The sequence below is a fragment of the Pelobates fuscus genome, chromosome 5 (genome assembly GCF_036172605.1).
Source record: "Pelobates fuscus isolate aPelFus1 chromosome 5, aPelFus1.pri, whole genome shotgun sequence".
Taxonomy (NCBI): domain Eukaryota; kingdom Metazoa; phylum Chordata; class Amphibia; order Anura; family Pelobatidae; genus Pelobates; species Pelobates fuscus.
The window spans coordinates 39,017,708-39,035,609 of NC_086321.1; the positions used below are offsets into that span (position 1 = coordinate 39,017,708).

The 17,902-nt window shown below is 39.4% G+C and overlaps 2 protein-coding genes across 3 annotated transcripts in view; both read right to left on the reverse strand.

Moving 5' to 3' along the window:
- The window catches only part of LOC134610649 (baculoviral IAP repeat-containing protein 1-like), an 87,968-nt gene extending 82,046 nt beyond the window's left edge, over nt 1-5,922 (reverse strand). For both annotated transcript variants that reach the window (XM_063453718.1, XM_063453719.1), the window contains exon 1: nt 5,866-5,922. In XM_063453718.1, the coding sequence (XP_063309788.1) occupies nt 5,866-5,874 (9 nt within the window). In that variant the 5' untranslated portion in view covers nt 5,875-5,922. The remainder of the gene's footprint in view (nt 1-5,865) is intronic.
- Nucleotides 5,923-16,171: 10,249 nt separating this feature from the next.
- LOC134610648 (baculoviral IAP repeat-containing protein 1-like) overlaps nt 16,172-17,902 on the reverse strand; it is a 77,962-nt gene continuing 76,231 nt past the window's right edge. Inside the window, 2 exon segments of the mRNA XM_063453716.1 lie at nt 16,172-16,537; nt 16,539-16,584. Of these exon segments, the coding sequence (XP_063309786.1) occupies nt 16,222-16,537; nt 16,539-16,584 (362 nt within the window). The 3' untranslated portion in view covers nt 16,172-16,221.

Sequence of the window (17,902 nt, forward strand, 5' to 3'; positions counted from 1 at the left end):
AAGGAAACATAATAGAGTTAAAGTATAGTGAAATAAAAAAAAATACATGCAAACCACAGATTTTATCCTATACAGTGTTGGTAATTGTTTTCCCACAGGACAGGGTAGAACAAGCATGTCAAACTCAAAGTCTACCACGGGTCAAATAAACAAGGTTTAAGTTAAAAAAAAAAAGAAAGGAAAAGTACAGTATAAAAAAATACAGCATCCCCCTCTACTAAACCACAGCACTCCCTCTACTAAATCCCAGTCCCCCCCCCTCTATTAAATCACAGTTCCCCCCATATTTCAAATCCCAGTAGCCCACTCTACTAATTCCCAGCACCTCCCTCTAGCCAACAAGCAGACTCCACTCACATTGCCACTGCCAGTATGTGACTCCGGAGTCAGGCCTCTGGTATACACCAAATGGCGCCGTCCTCACCCCGTGCCAAAGTGGATCCTTCCGCTACTTTTTGAAACCTTGTGAAGGCGGAGCACGTCAACGTCACGTTGGAATGTGATATGGCGTTGCGTGCCTCCGTGCACCTCCAGGTCCTCCACTGTCCAGCCACAGCCATTGCAACACTGACCGACACACACACACTCAGTGACACATACACACACACTCACTGACAGACACACAGACAAACTCACACACACACACAGACTTACTGACACACACACACACACTGACAGACACACACACTCACTGACACACACAGACAAACACACTCACTGACACAGGAACACACAGACAGACACACAGACACTCACTGACACACACACAGACACACACTCACTGACACACACAGATAGACACACACACTCACTGACAGACAGACACACACACACTCACTGACACACAGACAGACACACACATACACACACTCACTCACTGACACACACACACACACTCACTGACAGACACACACAAACACACACATTTACACATTCTTGCACACACTAACTGACAGACACACACTCACTGACAGACACACACACACACATTTACACATTCTTGCACACTCTCAAATCATTGAATTTATCCCTGGGTCCAGTGGGGATCTTCTATCTAGAGATCTCCTTGTTGCTGCTCATAGCTCCCTCACGTGCGCATTATAGTGATGCCGGGTGCAGGAATGTGACATCATATTCTGGCACCCGGCATCACTACAGACGGCATGCGCGAGGGAGCAGTGAGGAGCAGAAAGACTGAGTTCCTCCAGGGACCTCTCCTCCCAGCCGGGTAAAATTTAGGAGAGTAGGCACCTGCAATGTGGAGATAGCAGGTGCCTACTCTGCTTTAACACTAAGCATGTACTCGCAGCTCGCCGGGCTGCAAAGATGTCCATTATGGGTCGCGAGTTTGACATGCTTGGGGTAGAACATCTTGATAGTGATAGAACCACCCAAAATGTTAGGAATTCAGATTTAAATGGATCATAAAGTAGTCAAGGATCCAAAAGGCTATTCTCAGCTAGTGAATGCCGATTACTTTATATTCTGCATCAAACAATTTTTCTGTGTGATATGGATGTGATTCAGTAATTTCTAAATCTAAACCATGGGGTAAATTAGTTGTATCTTCTGTGGCTGGGAAAGTATTTGAAAGGTTATTAAGGGATAATATTTAGGAATATATTTGGAACAACATTGTTATTTGCAAAAATCTGCATGGTTTTATGTGAAACTAACTTAATTGAATTCTACAAAGAAGTAAGTAGAAGTATAGATTAGGGCAGTGGTGTATCCTAGTTTTGTGCTGCCCTAGGCAGGACAAAACTCAGGCGCCCCTCTCCCCCCTCGCGACACCCCCACCCAACCCTTCCCCCCCCCGTCCCGCCTTCTAAATACACACACACACACACAAATTCACTGACAGATACGCATACACTAGCTAACAGACACACACACACAGTCAGACACACACACTCTCTGATATATAATATATTATAATATATAATATAATATATATAATATAATATAATATAATATATAATAATATATAATATATATAATATAATATATAATATAATAATATATATAATATAATATATATAATATAATATATAATATAATAATATATATAATATATAATATAATAATATATAATATATATTATATTATATATATTATATATTATTATATTATATATATTATATTATATATTATTATATTATATATATTATTATATTATATATTATATATATTATATATTATTATATTATAATATTATATATATTATATATTATTATATTATAATATTATATATATTATTATATTATATATTATTATATTATAATATTATATATATTATTATATTATATATATTATATATTATTATATTATAATATTATTATATTATATATTTTATATATTATTATATATATTATTATATTATATATATTATATATTATTATATTATATATATTTAATATATATAATATAATAATATATAATATTAATAATATATAATATAATAATAAATAATTAATGTAACCTAATGTAGCCTCCTTACCTTTGGGAATGCTGGGGGGGGGTTCCTTATCTCCCTGGGGTCTAGTGGGGCTGCCGGTCGGGCTGATGGGCTGGGCGGGCGGCTGGCGAGGGAGCTCTTCCTCTGAGCTGTCTGCTCAGCTCCCTCGCGCGCCGCAGAGTGAGGCTGGGAGCCGGAAGATGACGTCATATTCCGGCTCCCAGCCTCACTCTGCGGCGCGCGAGGGAGCTGAGCAGACAGCTCAGAGGAAGTGCTCCCTCGCCAGCCGCCCGCCGCCCGCCCAGCCCATCAGCCCGACCGGCAGCCCAGTTAGCCGCAAGGCTAACAAGGCACTTGCCCTGGGCATTTGGGGGCGGCGTTTTTTGCCGCCCCCTGGAAAATGCCGCCCAAGGCAAATGCCTTGTTTTCCTTGCGGCTAAAACGCCCCTGGATTAGGGTGTTGGAGTGATTTTAATCTACTTGGATATTGCCACAATAGGTTAGTGTTCAAACTAAAAGAAATTGGTCTAGATGAAAAATTGTTTTCTTGGATAGAACAGTGGCTTAAAGATAAAATACTGAGAGTTGTCATAAATGGTAATTGTTCAAGTTGGACAATAGTGATGTCAGGTATACAGAGAGATCCAACACGCAGTGTACAATGATATATCGGACCTTGGAGTGGCCGGGCTTCGTGTACAAAAGACAGAGAATTGCCGGGGACAAACCAGAGTCAGGGAAGCCAGAAATCAGGAGTTGTGATGTACAATAGCTGAGTCAAGGAGTATAGATAGGAGAATAGTCAGTAATAGCCAAGATCAAAATCAAAAATGCAATGAGAGGAATTTAATGCACTATTTGGTGACCAAAACAAATCCACAACAGGACAAGGACCTAAGCCCCAGCAAACTATTTATAGTCTGGCACTAATTTTATAGCCGTGCCCTCAAAATGTTAGAATTCACAAATTCTGGCAAGCTGTGATTTCATTGTCGCTCTGACGTTAGTGCACACACGACACGTCATAAAATGGGGCAGAGCTACAGCAGCTGGTGTTTGGACCACTGGAGAGAGGTGGAGGACCATGTGGAAGGTCCCCAACCCTCTGCTGAGGTCCCCTAGGTTAAGCAATGTTGTACATAATACAAGGTACCCTGACAAGTGGTAAGTGGCATCCTATAGTGTTCTGTTCTGGGGCTTCTATTTAGCATAAATGATCTTAAAATAGATATTGAAAGTCATGTTTCAGTATTTGCAGATGACACAAAACTCTATAAAGTAATACAATGTGAGCAGGGTATTACTTTGCTGAAGAGGGATTTAGATAGATTGGGGAACTGTGCACACAAATAGAAGATGAAACTTAATGTAGAAAAATGCAAAGTTATGCATTTTTGGGATAAGAATGCACAAGTAACTTATACCCTAAATTGTAGTGAATTAGAGATAACTACACGTGAGAAGGGTTTGGGAATTGTTATAGACAACAAACTAGGCAACAATATGCAGTGGCTAAAGCTGGTAAGGTATTGTCATATATAAAAAGGGACATTTATTCTTGGGATGAAAATATAATTTTGCCTCTTTATAAATCACTTGAAAGACCACACCTTAAATATCCTGTGCAACTGTGGGTGCCAGTTCTAAAGAAGAATAGTATAGCATTAGAAAAAGTGCAGAGGTGAGCTACAAAATTAATGGTCACGCATTTAGACTGGAAGAAAGGAGATTTAGTCTAAGGCAAAGGAAAGGTTTATTTCTGTGTCATTGACCCAGGATTGCAAGGTAGAGGTTCCTCTTGCTTGGCTGTGAATGTTACAAGGGACCTTTTTTGTTTCATGTTGCTACCAACCGGAACGATAAGAGACTTGTGTGTTTGTCCCGGACAGCCCCAGGCGGACCCATGAGGATCTCACCAGATCTGCTGTATTGTGAACTGGGGGAGGCGTGTCATGGACCTAGGGTTGAAAGGTAGAGGTTCCTCTTGCCAGGCTGTGAATTTTACAAGGGATCTTTCTTGTTTCATGTTGTTTTAATTATATGGACAAAATTGAATGTTTTTTTTGTGGGGCTGAGGGTTATTTACAGCAAGAAAAACAAGAACTTATGGGAATAGGAACTATGTGTACTGTTAATTACCCTATTGTATGCAAATGTCCCTCTGTGGGTATAACTACCTCTGCACAGATGCAATAAAGTCAGTTCTGTTTAACCCCTACACCCGTACATATAATAACTGCTGATATATAGCGTATATCAACTAAATAGTGATTATGCTTAATTTTGGACAGTGCAGGGTCCCCTTAAGGCTTGGATTAGCAGACCTTAAAACGTTTGACAGTCATATTATTTGTATCCTGGGACCTGTGATTTATGGGAAAGATCAAAACTATTCTAGAAATTATTCACTATATTCAACATTTCAAGATAAAGACCAATGTGGATAAGTTGAAAATAAAAGATTTACTTGAGATACATTTGATAATAAAATAACTGATTGACTTGTTTTGTTCGGTGTCTAAATATGAATATTATTATTATCATTACTATTGGTATTGTAACACATATAAAGTCATTTCTAGAAAAAGCCAAAGCCTCCTTTAGTTTTTCACAGCACTGCAAGTCTACGGCGTTTTTAAGCTTTCTTTAAAGTTTTGTTCATTTGATTATATGATGGCTTTTCTTTTTATTGCCATGACGGCAAATTGTAGAAAAAAATTTTTCATAGTTTTTCTTTTCCTTAATGAATGAAAGTAATGAAAATAAATGAAAATATTTGAAATATTTGAATTGTAAACTATTCAAACTATTTATATTTGCTTAGATATATATAAAAAATAAAATTACAGCCAGTATTTTAATTATTATTATTATTATTATCGGTATTTATATAGCGCCAACAGATTCCATAGTACTTTACAATATTATGAGAGGGGGAGATTTAACTATAAATTGGACAATTACAAGAAAACTCACAGGAACGATAGGTTGAAGAGGACCCTGCTCAAACAAGCTTACAGCCTATACGAGGTTAGGTATAAAACACATTAGGACAGGAAATAGCAATCAAATAAGGTGGGAGTGAAGCAGATTAGCAGTTGGACATGTATTTTATGCTGCGTAAATCAGCTCTATAAAACAGGTACTGGGTTTTCTAGAGAAGGCATCAGGATAGAGGGCAACGTAAAAAGAAAAATACTAGGTAAAAATTCTGGGCAGGAATATTCAATTGGTTTCAATGGTTATTGCTCTATTTTATTTTTTTCTTTGCAAATAACCCCAGAGTATGTTGTTTAATTTTTATTTTATTTTTTTTGTGCTCACTGTAATGTATATTTCCCATGACAATGTAAAAATACTAATTAAATAAGTTCCTATAGAGATTCATGGTAGTATTCCCCCCTTACCTTTTCCATGCTTCCCTTCTGTGTACGCCAACAAAATGGTAAAAGAAGAACACTGACTGTTATTCAAATGTAACACTTTGCTCCTTCTTATCTCGGGTTCAGTCTATCACATGGGACAGTTACGACCTTGTAAATTATTCGCGACTGTATTTCCTTACTGAAACTGTAGCCAGTAAAACCTCCAACCAATACGTTTAGATTTTTTTTTATTTGTTGTTTTTTTTTTTTGCACGATACAAACTTTGTCCTTTCATTTCTGTAAGCTCTTTCTTCTCATACTAGAAAACTGTGTGATGAGATCAGTGTTAATAAAAAAATATTTACTTTTATTTACTAAACACTGAATTGTAGTGAATTTGTTTTAAAAATGCAAACATTTGTAAAATTTAGACAAAATCGCATATTTAGAAAAATTACTCTTACTATTTAGTGTTACATTGTAACTGGATTAAACTAAAACTACAGGGAGTGCAGAATTATTAGGCAAGTTGTATTTTTGAGGATTAATTTTATTATTGAACAACAACCATGTTCTCAATGAACCCAAAAAACTCATTAATATCAAAGCTGAATATTTTTGGAAGTAGTTTTTAGTTTGTTTTTAGTTTTAGCTATTTTAGGGGGATATCTGTGTGTGCAGGTGACTATTACTGTGCATAATTATTAGGCAACTTAACAAAAAACAAATATATACCCATTTCAATTATTTATTTTTACCAGTGAAACCAATATAACATCTCAACATTCACAAATATACATTTCTGACATTCAAAAACATAACAAAAACAAATCAGTGACCAATATAGCCACCTTTCTTTGCAAGGACACTCAAAAGCCTGCCATCCATGGATTCTGTCAGTGTTTTGATCTGTTCACCATCAACATTGCGTGCAGCAACAACCACAGCCTCCCAGACACTGTTCAGAGAGGTGTACTGTTTTCCCTCCTTGTAAATCTCACATTTGATGATAGACCACAGGTTCTCAATGGGGTTCAGATCAGGTGAACAAGGAGGCCATGTCATTAGATTTTCTTGCCAGCCACGCTGTGCCAGCCACGCTGTGGAGTACTTGGACGCGTGTGATGGAGCATTGTCCTGCATGAAAATCATGTTTTTCTTGAAGGATGCAGACTTCTTCCTGTACCACTGCTTGAAGAAGGTGTCTTCCAGAAACTGGGAGTTGAGCTTGACTCCATCCTCAACCCGAAAAGGCCCCACAAGCTCATCTTTGATGATACCAGCCCAAACCAGTACTCCACCTCCACCTTGCTGGCATCTGAGTCGGACTGGAGCTCTCTGCCCTTTACCAATCCATCCATCTGGCCCATCAAGACTCACTCTCATTTCATCAGTCCATAAAACCTTAGAAAAATCAGTCTTGAGATATTTCTTGGCCCAGTCTTGACGTTTCAGCTTGTGTGTCTTGTTCAGTGGTGGTCGTCTTTCAGCCTTTCTTACCTTGGCCATGTCTCTGAGTATTGCACACCTTGTGCTTTCGGGCACTCCAGTGATGTTGCAGCTCTGAAATATGGCCAAACTGGTGGCAAGTGGCATCTTGGCAGCTGCACGCTTGACTTTTCTCAGTTCATGGGCAGTTATTTTGCGCCTTGGTTTCTCCACACGCTTCTTGCGACCCTGTTGACTATTTTGAATGAAACGCTTGATTGTTCGATGATCACGCTTCAGAAGCTTTGCAATTTTAAGAGTGCTGCATCCCTCTGCAAGATATCTCACTATTTTTGACTTTTCTGAGCCTGTCAAGTCCTTCTTTTGACCCATTTTGCCAAAGGAAAGGAAGTTGCCTAATAATTATGCACACCTGATATAGGGTGTTGATGTCATTAGACCACACCCCTTCTCATTACAGAGATGCACATCACCTAATATGCTTAATTGGTACTAGGCTTTTGAGCCTATACAGCTTGGAGTAAGACAACATGCATAAAGAGGATGGTCAAAATACTAATTTGCCTAATAATTCTGCACACAGTGTACTATTGTCCCCCCCCCCCCACACACACACACACTGCCACACACCCTGCACACCCCACACTGTCACACACATGACCCCACACTGACACCCACACACCCAGCCCACCACATTGTCACACACTATGCCCACCACACAGTCACACACTCTGCCCCTCAACACTGTCAAACACTCTGCCCCCCACACGTCACACACTATGCTCCCCACATTGTCACACAACCTGCTCCCTCACACTGTCACACACACACTACCTCCCCACCCCACACACACACACACACACTCACTGTCACACAAATGTAAAAATAAATAAATAAAACTACAATAAAGTCTACCAAGAGCAATTAAAAAGCAGATGGTGAAGGTATTGTTATAACGTGCAACATTTTTAATAGACTTGTGCACAGCTCAATCGTCTATGTGACATATCAGTTCAGACAGTGTCGTAGGGGATCTAGTATGTAGGACTGCAGTTGTGTGTATGTTAGGGGAGCAGTGTGTGCAAGGGGTGCAATGTGAGTGTGAAGCGTGCAGTGTGCATGTCAGGGGTTCAATATGTGTGTGAAGGGTTCATTTGGTGTGAGGGGTACAGTGTGTGTGAGGGGTGCAGTGTGTATGAGGGATGCCGTGTGTGTGTGTGAGGAGTGCAATGTGTGTGTGTGAGGGGTTCAGTGCAATGTGTGTGTGTGAGGATTGCAGTTGCATGAGTTGCAATTGCATTTGTGAATGTTGCAATGTGTGCAAGGGGTGCACTGTGTGTGTTAGGGGTTTAATGTGTGTGAGGAGTAAAATGTGTGTGAGGAGTGCAATGTGTGTGTGTGAGGGGTTCAGTGCAATGTGTGTGTGTGAGGATTGCAGTTGCATGAGTTGCAATTGCATTTGTGAATGTTGCAATGTGTGCAAGGGGTGCACTGTGTGTGTTAGGGGTTTAATGTGTGTGAGGAGTAAAATGTGTGTGAGGGGTTCATTGTGTGTGTGTGTGTGACGCTAGGTATAGACTTATATTGTGTGGGGTGGACAGACGGAAGAAAATATGTACATATATATATATATATATTTTTTATTTTTTTTTCGGGAAGGGGAACATAGTAAACCTTGTTGGTCAGGTGGTGGTACTGAGCCAACTCTAGCCTTCAGCACTGTTTGAGCATTACCATGGTAACCGCAGCAATGCTCCGAACTCATGAGTGTAACATTTCCGTTGAAGCTACAGGTTAGAGCCCCCTGGTCATCTCCTCTCCTCTCTACTAGATTGAAGTGTCTGTGGGCCAGTAAGGAAGATTTTTGATCTCCCCCCTGGCCGACATGACACACGGCAAAGCCAGGGCTTGGATAGTGTTGGTTCTGCATGGGCTGCCATGGGAGATCCTAAGTAATTTTTGTAAATCAACACTTTTTAAAATATTTTTAACAAATTGCATTTTGTTTTTAAATTTACTATGATTTGGTGTTTAATTAATAAAGTAAAGTTGTTTTGTCAGCACTGATCTCATCACAAATAATTTATTGATTAAATATTTTTTTTGTTTTTTTACAAGGAGACATGTTCTTGTACTCACTGTAATGTATATTCCCCATAGCAACGTTAAAATAAGTTCCTATGGAGACCAGTGGTTTTACATTCCTTCCTTTCCATGCTACCCTTCTGTGTGCACCAGCAATATGGTAAAAGAAGAACACGGTTATACAGCTGTAACACTTTGCTCCTTTTTATGTTCGGTTCAATTCTATCAAATGGGACAGATGATACCCTGTGACTGTATTAGTCAGCAAAAACCTCCAACCAGTAAGTTCTGTATTTTTCAATGTTGTTTTTTGCGCATGATAAAAACTTTGTCCTTTCATTTTTGTAAGCTCTATCACATGGGACAGATACTACCCTGTGACTATATTGCCCCAAGCCAGTAAACACCTCCAACCAGCTCCAAGTTCTGTTTTTTTTGCTATGTTGTTTTTTTGTTTTGTTTTTTGCACATGATGTAAATTCTGTCCTTTCATTTTTGTAAGCTCAAAAAAAAAAAAAACTTTGTATGGGCTGGTAGACACGCCCTGGGATGAGGAGTCCAACTGTCCCTTTGCAACAGGCCTCTGTCGACTACAGACGCCTATCCTTAAAGGGACACTCCAGGCACCGAGATCAATTCTGCCCATTGGAGTGATCTGGCTGCCAACTCCCACTACCCTTAACCCTGCAAGTGTAGTTATTGCCGTTTTTATAAACTGCAATAATTACCTTGCAGGGTTAACTCCTCCTCAAGTGGCTGTCTACTAGACAGCCACTAGAGGGCACTTCCGTGTTTATAGCACATGAAATAGTGTGCTATAACGTCGCTTTACGTTCTCACGCTACGTGAGGACCTCCAGCATAGATGAAATCCCAAAAGGAAAGCATTGAAAGCATTTTTCAATGCTTTCCTATGGGGAGGTCTAATTAGGTCTCCCCCGCCGGCGGCCGCACATGCTCAATAGGCCTCCCCTGTCGGATGACGGCGGGGAAGGAGTGTGGGCGGACCCTGACCCAGCGCCGAGGGACCTTGGCGCTGGATACAGGTAAGTCACTGAAGGGGTTTTAACCCCTTCAGCAACATGGGATGGGGGGGTGGGAGGAAGAGGGGACCTGCAGTGCCAGGAAAACGGGTTGTTTTCCTGGCACTGGATAGTTGTCAGGGTACCTGTGGTCTCTACCTCCGAAAGAGGTAGAGACTTAGCTGTTCCCCCATCCAGACGGCCTGATGGCTCCCTTCCCCGCGGTCTATCCGGTCATGCTAGGCCGGCCGCGAGGGAGTGACTGCCTTTTACAGCATCTAGGCAGGAAGTAGTCATCAGGACACTCCCCCGGAACGACCTGTCAGTCAATTGCTGCAGAACCAATCAAGACGCCTTGGAGGCGTGGTTACTGCTCTGAACAGGGTATTTAACAGAGCTTCTTTCATTAGCTCATTGCCCTGTCGTGGTTCTAGCTTGTTCTAGTCACTCAGTGCTTGTGTATTCTATTATCCCTTTTGGTTTTGACCCGGCTTGTTTACCTTACTCTGCTTATCTCTGTTACCCTTGATTCGGCTTGTCTCTCGCTTACCTGTCTTCTGTTACCCTCGACCTCGGCTTGTGTTTAACCATTCTATACTGTACTACTTACGTTAGTCCGGCCATTCTAAGGTCCGGTATATGTATCTGGCTACTGTTTGTACTCTGCGTGTTGGATCCCTGTCCCGATCCTGACAATAGTCCCTTTAACATCGCCCCCACTCTGCCAGGTGGCAGGTCAAAAGAACTGCACAGAGTACTTTCGTTTTCGACACTATAGAGATGACCCACAGCTCAACCCCTAGTCACTTCCGTCCCGCACAATTTGAATTCTGCAAATCACCTTTTTTTGAGGCACTGAAAGTAATCCAAAATAATGTCCCTATTTTGCTCTATTAAATGTAAGTTTTAATGATTTTATCTTCTCACTCCATTTTCACAGTGTACACTACTGTGCTTGTATTTCTATTTTATGAGCGGAGAGACACCTATGCCACCTATATACTAGAGTGGGGATCATACCACTTCACTCTATCCCTGTGAAGCCCCTGTTCAGGCTCCAAAATATGTGAGTGCACATTTTTATATTACTGAATTGCTGCTTTTTTATTGTGCATACTACACTATATTATTTTGATTTTCCTCCACATATCCACTACTAAGATGATTATACAAGGATTCTGCACCACATTATATCCTTAGGTGGGGATCGTTCCACCTAAGCCTTCAAGTTGGAGCTGAATCTAAGCTCCTGAAAAGTGTGAGTGAACTATTTTTATCCTTTCTCAATTATATTTTACATAATACACTATGATTTATTTTTCTCTTTTTCTACATATACCCTCAAGGATCAAGTAGGCGCTACACCTACCTTCTTCCTTTTTTAATTTTCTACCAGACAAGAGAGACTTAGTGAATTGGATCTTAAACTTCCTTTTGAACTGTATCAGTATTTTATAAGCGCTAAATTCCTTTCTGTGTTTGTTTCTTGTTTTATGTTTCTTATTTTTTTTTGTTTACTTTGTTTTAATGAGGTGTGCAGTTGTGATGTTAGTGCACTTTAGATTTGATTAGTTTTTTGTTTAATTGCAAGTTAGTTTTTTCCCTTGATATTTCAGCTGGTTACGTCTGGCATGCAGGAGCTTACTGACTCCAAGGTTTGGAAGAGTTTTTATTACAAGCATGGGCACCTATGTAATTTAGGGACCTCTTACTTAGCTTGTCTGATTTGGTACGTAGGAGCCTTTTGCTCTGAGGTACTAGGAGCCCTCATCAAGCCTACAAGTTGTATTGTTATTTGGATTAGCCTGTAGGGAGATCACATTGAGTGCAATTCATCTATGTCCCTGTTTCGATCGTGTCATATGATGTCTACCTGGATGTGTCATCACAGCTTTGTTGGTGATCCATCCATCTGATCCAGACTTTCAATTACCTTAACTGCTACAATGTATCACTATGCTTCTTCTGTCTTTTGGTAGAACTTAGAGATACAAAATAACCATTATGCAGTACTAGTAAATTTTAATATAGTTATACAAGTGGATACGATTTTCTCTCCGTTGTATTTGGTTTTAGCAAAGTGTTCATGTTCTCTATATCTAAGAATATTTCAGGACTTGTTCTTTTGAAGTGAGTATAAAAGAGTAATCTTTTGAGGATTTAACAGAGCTACCATCATACCTATTTATTTTTTATTTTTGTTAACACATTTGCATATGGAAGCCCAATTATCCCTGGTTTCTCCTATTTGGGTTCCTCCTTATTGGGGATTTTTTTTGTTTTACTGTAGATTTAGAGTTAGGCCCTTTTCTTTGAGAGACTCTCCTGTTTCAAGTCACGTTTCTTCTCTTTTCATTCTGTAAACACTAATGATGTTTGTATTAGAAACAAGTTGTGTCTCTCATGATTTAGTTCTGCAGTTTCCTCCCACTTTATTGATGACTGGAGATGCTGCTGAGAGGCTGAACAACCAATCATGTCAAGATTTGGAGTTATTTTTTAAACTATGGCCCTAATCACAATAGCTTATGATAGAGGTTATGTTGGCAAGATTCTCTAGGAACCCAACACCAGTTCCTTGTCAAACCTGTCTTGGTGCTAGGGAGAACCCAGTTTTTTTTCATAGGTGTTCAAAACTACTTAACAAAGAAGCAAAGGACAATAACCAGACTATTGTCAATATGATACTACACTGAGCTGCAATGTGTATGTTACTTATGAATCCTCTTTAATAAACAGAGCAGCAGCCGTAAAGACAGATGTTTAACTACCATAGTCTAATGATATGTAGCGAGCTGATCTACCTAAGGAATAAAATGTGTTTAGATAGAAACAATTTAAGACTAAGCACCACCACATAATGGGGGAAAGGAAATGGGAAAAGTAAGTGATAATCACTATTACTCAACTGAATAAAAGTGTAATTTCTCTATAGTCCTATAACATCCTTCAGCAAAAGAGCACACATTTCAAGTCAAGAACAATAATGCAAATGTGTCAATATGATTGTTTAAAAATACTCAATATGCATTAAAATCACAATAATTCCACCGGAACCAAGGACACCTGCATGTAAATCTATTGGCATCTTAACGGCATCTTATGTTGACTTTCAGACAGGCAGCTATTGCTTAAGGAATATATTTTGGGTGTCTGAGTCTTGCAATCAGCAGTGTATACACTGACAGCTTGTATTATCAAAACTAAGTCAGGGAGAAACACGTTGGGATCTGTTATAATGCCGAGTCCCAACAATCTCCTAATTAACATATCTTCCCTAAACCAATTCAACTTGGTACAATTTGCTGACAACTCGAATGTGATTAGTATTTTCCAAATGTTGAATCACATTCTGCACATCTGGAGAAAATCAGAAATGATCAACAAACCGTAATCGTTCTAGTGACACTTCCTTTGAGGGTATCAATGTTGCAATAAGCTTTAGTAGAGCTTAAACTTGAATTCTAGAATATAATCACAGTACAATGTAAATAGGTGATCCATGGAAAGGTGCGGGCAAAACTTAATCTGCACAGAAATGATGACCATTATTGGTACTGTTGTTTCCATGATTCCAGGCCAGCCGATAGGCTTATAGGTTTACTGAGGATCATGGGATTTGAAGACTGTAAACCTGAGCCTGGCAGAGGTTGGCCTTTACTGACTTGGGCAATCAACATGTAAACTCTGAACATTACACAAGAAGACACAACGCTGGACGAGTAAACATTAGAAATGGTAGTTTCTATAGGACAACATGGTAACTCTGAGGTTTTTTGTAAAGAAAATAATTGTCTATAATTGAGATCTATTCATAAATACCTATTTAATTCATTAGTTCATATTAGATAACATATTGCAACAGCCCAGACCGGTTTCACAAATTATACTCACTGGGCGTGTTAAAATAGACTATTTATAGTAGCAAAAGATATGTTTATCTATGGCCTGGCCTTCCCCATAATTAATATATTGCAGATCAAATACCAGTACAAAATAGAGTGGCATCTCTGGTGCTTGTTCTAATTGATTTTTAAGCAGTAGTAAAAAAATGAAATACCTTTTTTTTTATATGTGTTAGAGGTAAAGAAATGTTTTATTTTTCTGGGAAAATCTTAGAATTACAATACTTGCAGGATGCTAAACTTTGCTACAGGAGATTGGGCACTCCATTAAAACAGATAATATTTTACAGCTAAAAATCAAATAACAGAGAGAAAAAGGAAGCGGAGACAATCTGTATTTCCTTCTACCATAGAGTACCAGTAGCAATGAAGTGGAAACTACCCTTGTGCGGTCATTTTTTTATTGCAAGGACCCACAAGGTAACATTTCCACTTCTGTAGTTGCCACAGGGGGATATGAGAAAGGCACATATACTTACCTAAACCTCTCTGTCCTTGGCTATGCCATGTTTCTGTTGGACTCCATCTTCAGGTCCTGGTGACATCTACCAGTCCATTATTGTGGAAAATGTAAGTCTCTTGAAGGTCCCCCAAGACATTGGATCCTCCATACACAAGTTTGTCGATGTGCATTGAGATTCTCTAGGTATCTATTGAGTTCAACATAGGAAGCTGCCTGTTTAATGATCCCAGATGTTTACTTTGTTTTTAAGTAGCTGCTTGAAGTGCCGCCCTCTTCTATACTGCTGATTGAAGTGCCGCCCTCTTCCATACTGCTAATAACATTAAAGGGACACTCCAGGCACCCAGACCACTTCTGCCCATTGGAGTGGTCTGGGTGCCAACTCCCACTACTCCTAACCCTGCAAGTGTAATTATTGCAGTTTTTTATAAACTGCAATAATTACCTTGCAGGATTAACTCCACCTCTAGTGGCTGTCTATTAGACAGCCACTAGAGGTCACTTCCTGCTCAGCACAGGAAACCTGTGCTAGAGTGTCGCTGGACGTCCTCACGCTGTGTGAGGACCTCCAGCGTTGCTCAAATCCCCATAGGAAAGCATTGAAATTCATTTTCAATGCTTTCCTATGGGGAGACGTAATGCGCATGCGCGGCATGGCCGCACATGCGCATTAGGTCTCCTTGGCCGGTGGGTGGGATCAGTCTCGCCCGCCGGCCGACGCAATACAGAGGAGGAGCGTTGCGGAGGAGGAGACAGCGGCGAGGGACAGCGCCGCTGCCTCAGGTAAGTGACTGAAGGGGTTTTCCCCCCCCTTTCAGTAACCGGGGACTGGGGGGTGGGAGGGAGAGGGACCCTCCAGTGCCAGGAAAACTGATCATTTTCCTGGCACTGGAGTTTCCCTTTAAACAACGTAGTCCCTACTACGCCTCATGTAAATCTTCTGATTGCTTTGAAAATTCAACAAAATTCCAATGTAAGCTCTGTGCTTTTTATAAAGATTCTATGAATGAATGAATGAATGAGTTATATTGGTCGAAATCATATGTGTTAGAGCCAAAAGGTACCATTTAATGTACATTAACCTAAATAGTTGGCCACCCTCCTTCTTTGTTCCCAACTCCAATAACTCTTAAAGGAAAATATGTATATCAGAAGCATAAATGTGTAGCATATCTGTGCTGTAACAGTAAATGTCTAAACTAAATGTCAGAGCACAAGAATGTCTAAACTAAATGCATGCGGTTATTCACTAAACACACAAAGTATAGTGAATCAAGATGTGAACACATTCCAGGATATAATAGTCTTTGGAGGCAGTAAAGAGGGACAATTGTAATTTAACATCTCAATAAATCCCTTTTGGAACAGAGAAGATATCTGTAGAAAATAAACTCAGCCCTTTCTATACATATGCTGCAAGATGCTACATGATGTATGATGTTTAATATTAAGACATAACCTTTATGATAAATGATTACTCATTCACAATAGGACGGAACGGTAATATCCATTGCCACAGAAGCATGAAGCTTTTTGACTGAGGATGCTTTTGTTTCATTGCATTAAACATCTCAAGATCTTTTTCATCCAATAACCATCCATGCATGATCAGCTTATTAAGGCGGTGAAGCCGGGAAACACATTGCACTAAAGCAATCAGAGTTGACGGGTCTGTTTTAAACTGATGGGCATACACCCTGGCAATGCACAGTTCTGTCAAGCTTGCCAAGTTGTCTATTGTTAGAAAGAAGTCCCTCCATCCAGCTTGTGTGATATCATGGTTTACAGAGATTTAGCATGCTGAGATTGCTTAAATTGCCTTCTTTTGTCTCGTGAGCTGAAAAAGACGTAATACAGAATTAGTTTATGATAAATAACATCTAGCATCAAGAATAAAAGATACCTAATGGGTTTATTCAATTCAGTAACAATCTAAACATCCACTATAAGCGAAAAAAATACATTTCAAAATGAGTAACACTCAAATTAAGTCTTCTAGTTGCAGTTTGCAAATACAGATTAAATATCGTATATGCATTTAACCACTTTGACTGCTCTGATACCTCCCAAACTTAAAGGGACACTATAGTGAAACAACTGTATCTTAATGAAGCTTAATGAATTGGTGTATATATTGTGCTCTTGCAGTCTCATTGATCAATTCTCTGCCATTAAGGAGTTAAATCATGTTGTTTATGCACGCTAGTCACACCTCCCTGCATGTGACTTGCACAGGCTTTCTAAACATTTCCTGTAAAGAGTCACCTAATGTTTAGACTTCCTTTATAGCAAATTCTGTTTTATTTAGAATTTCTTATCTGTTGCGTTGTTAAACTTGCTAGACCTTGTGTGATTAAAGTTCAATTTACAAAGCAGGTGATAAAAACTTCTAAAGCAAGCTAACATCTGGTTGAAACTGAAGCCATTTTATTCATGCAGGCTGTGTCATTCACAGCCAGGGGAGGTGTGGCTAGGGCTGCATGGACAGAAACCAAATTTATTTGACTATTAAACGGAAGAGAATTTAGCAATGAGACTTCGGGGGCATGATCTATATGCAAAAACTGCTTCATTAAGAAAAAGTTGTTTTTGGTGACTATAGTGTTCCTTCAAACAGAATCAGGGCTACTTACCAGAGTGTAATGTGTCGGTAATTCAAAGTGAACTCTAAATTCTAAATTATAATAGACAAGGTGAAATTATAGCACACTTGGAGATTTTTTTCCACTCCTGTTAAAAGATCACATTGTCTAATACATCATCTGGCCAAGATGACACATTGGGAGAGATGTATTTAGATGTATGACCTTTTTTCATGCACTTATTTCTGTAGTGAATTATCAATTCTGACAGTTTTCTCCCTACTTTTCTGTAATTTTACTTTTGTGCTAGCTTTTATTTGCATTACATTTTTTAGTTTATTTTTGCACCAGAAAGACATTTTCAGAACACTTTGATAATTTACGCTAATGTAACGAAGTGAAAGGTGAGATTTATCAAGTATTATGTTCTGACAAATGTTGCAATGTTGTAAAAGGGGAGATGTCAAAAAGAGGTAATATACCTCCAGAAGTCACTGGTTTCCCTAGTGATTCCCTACTTTAAGTACTTTGTCCCTTTTTTAGAAAATTAAATTTTGTTAAATCTCCACCATA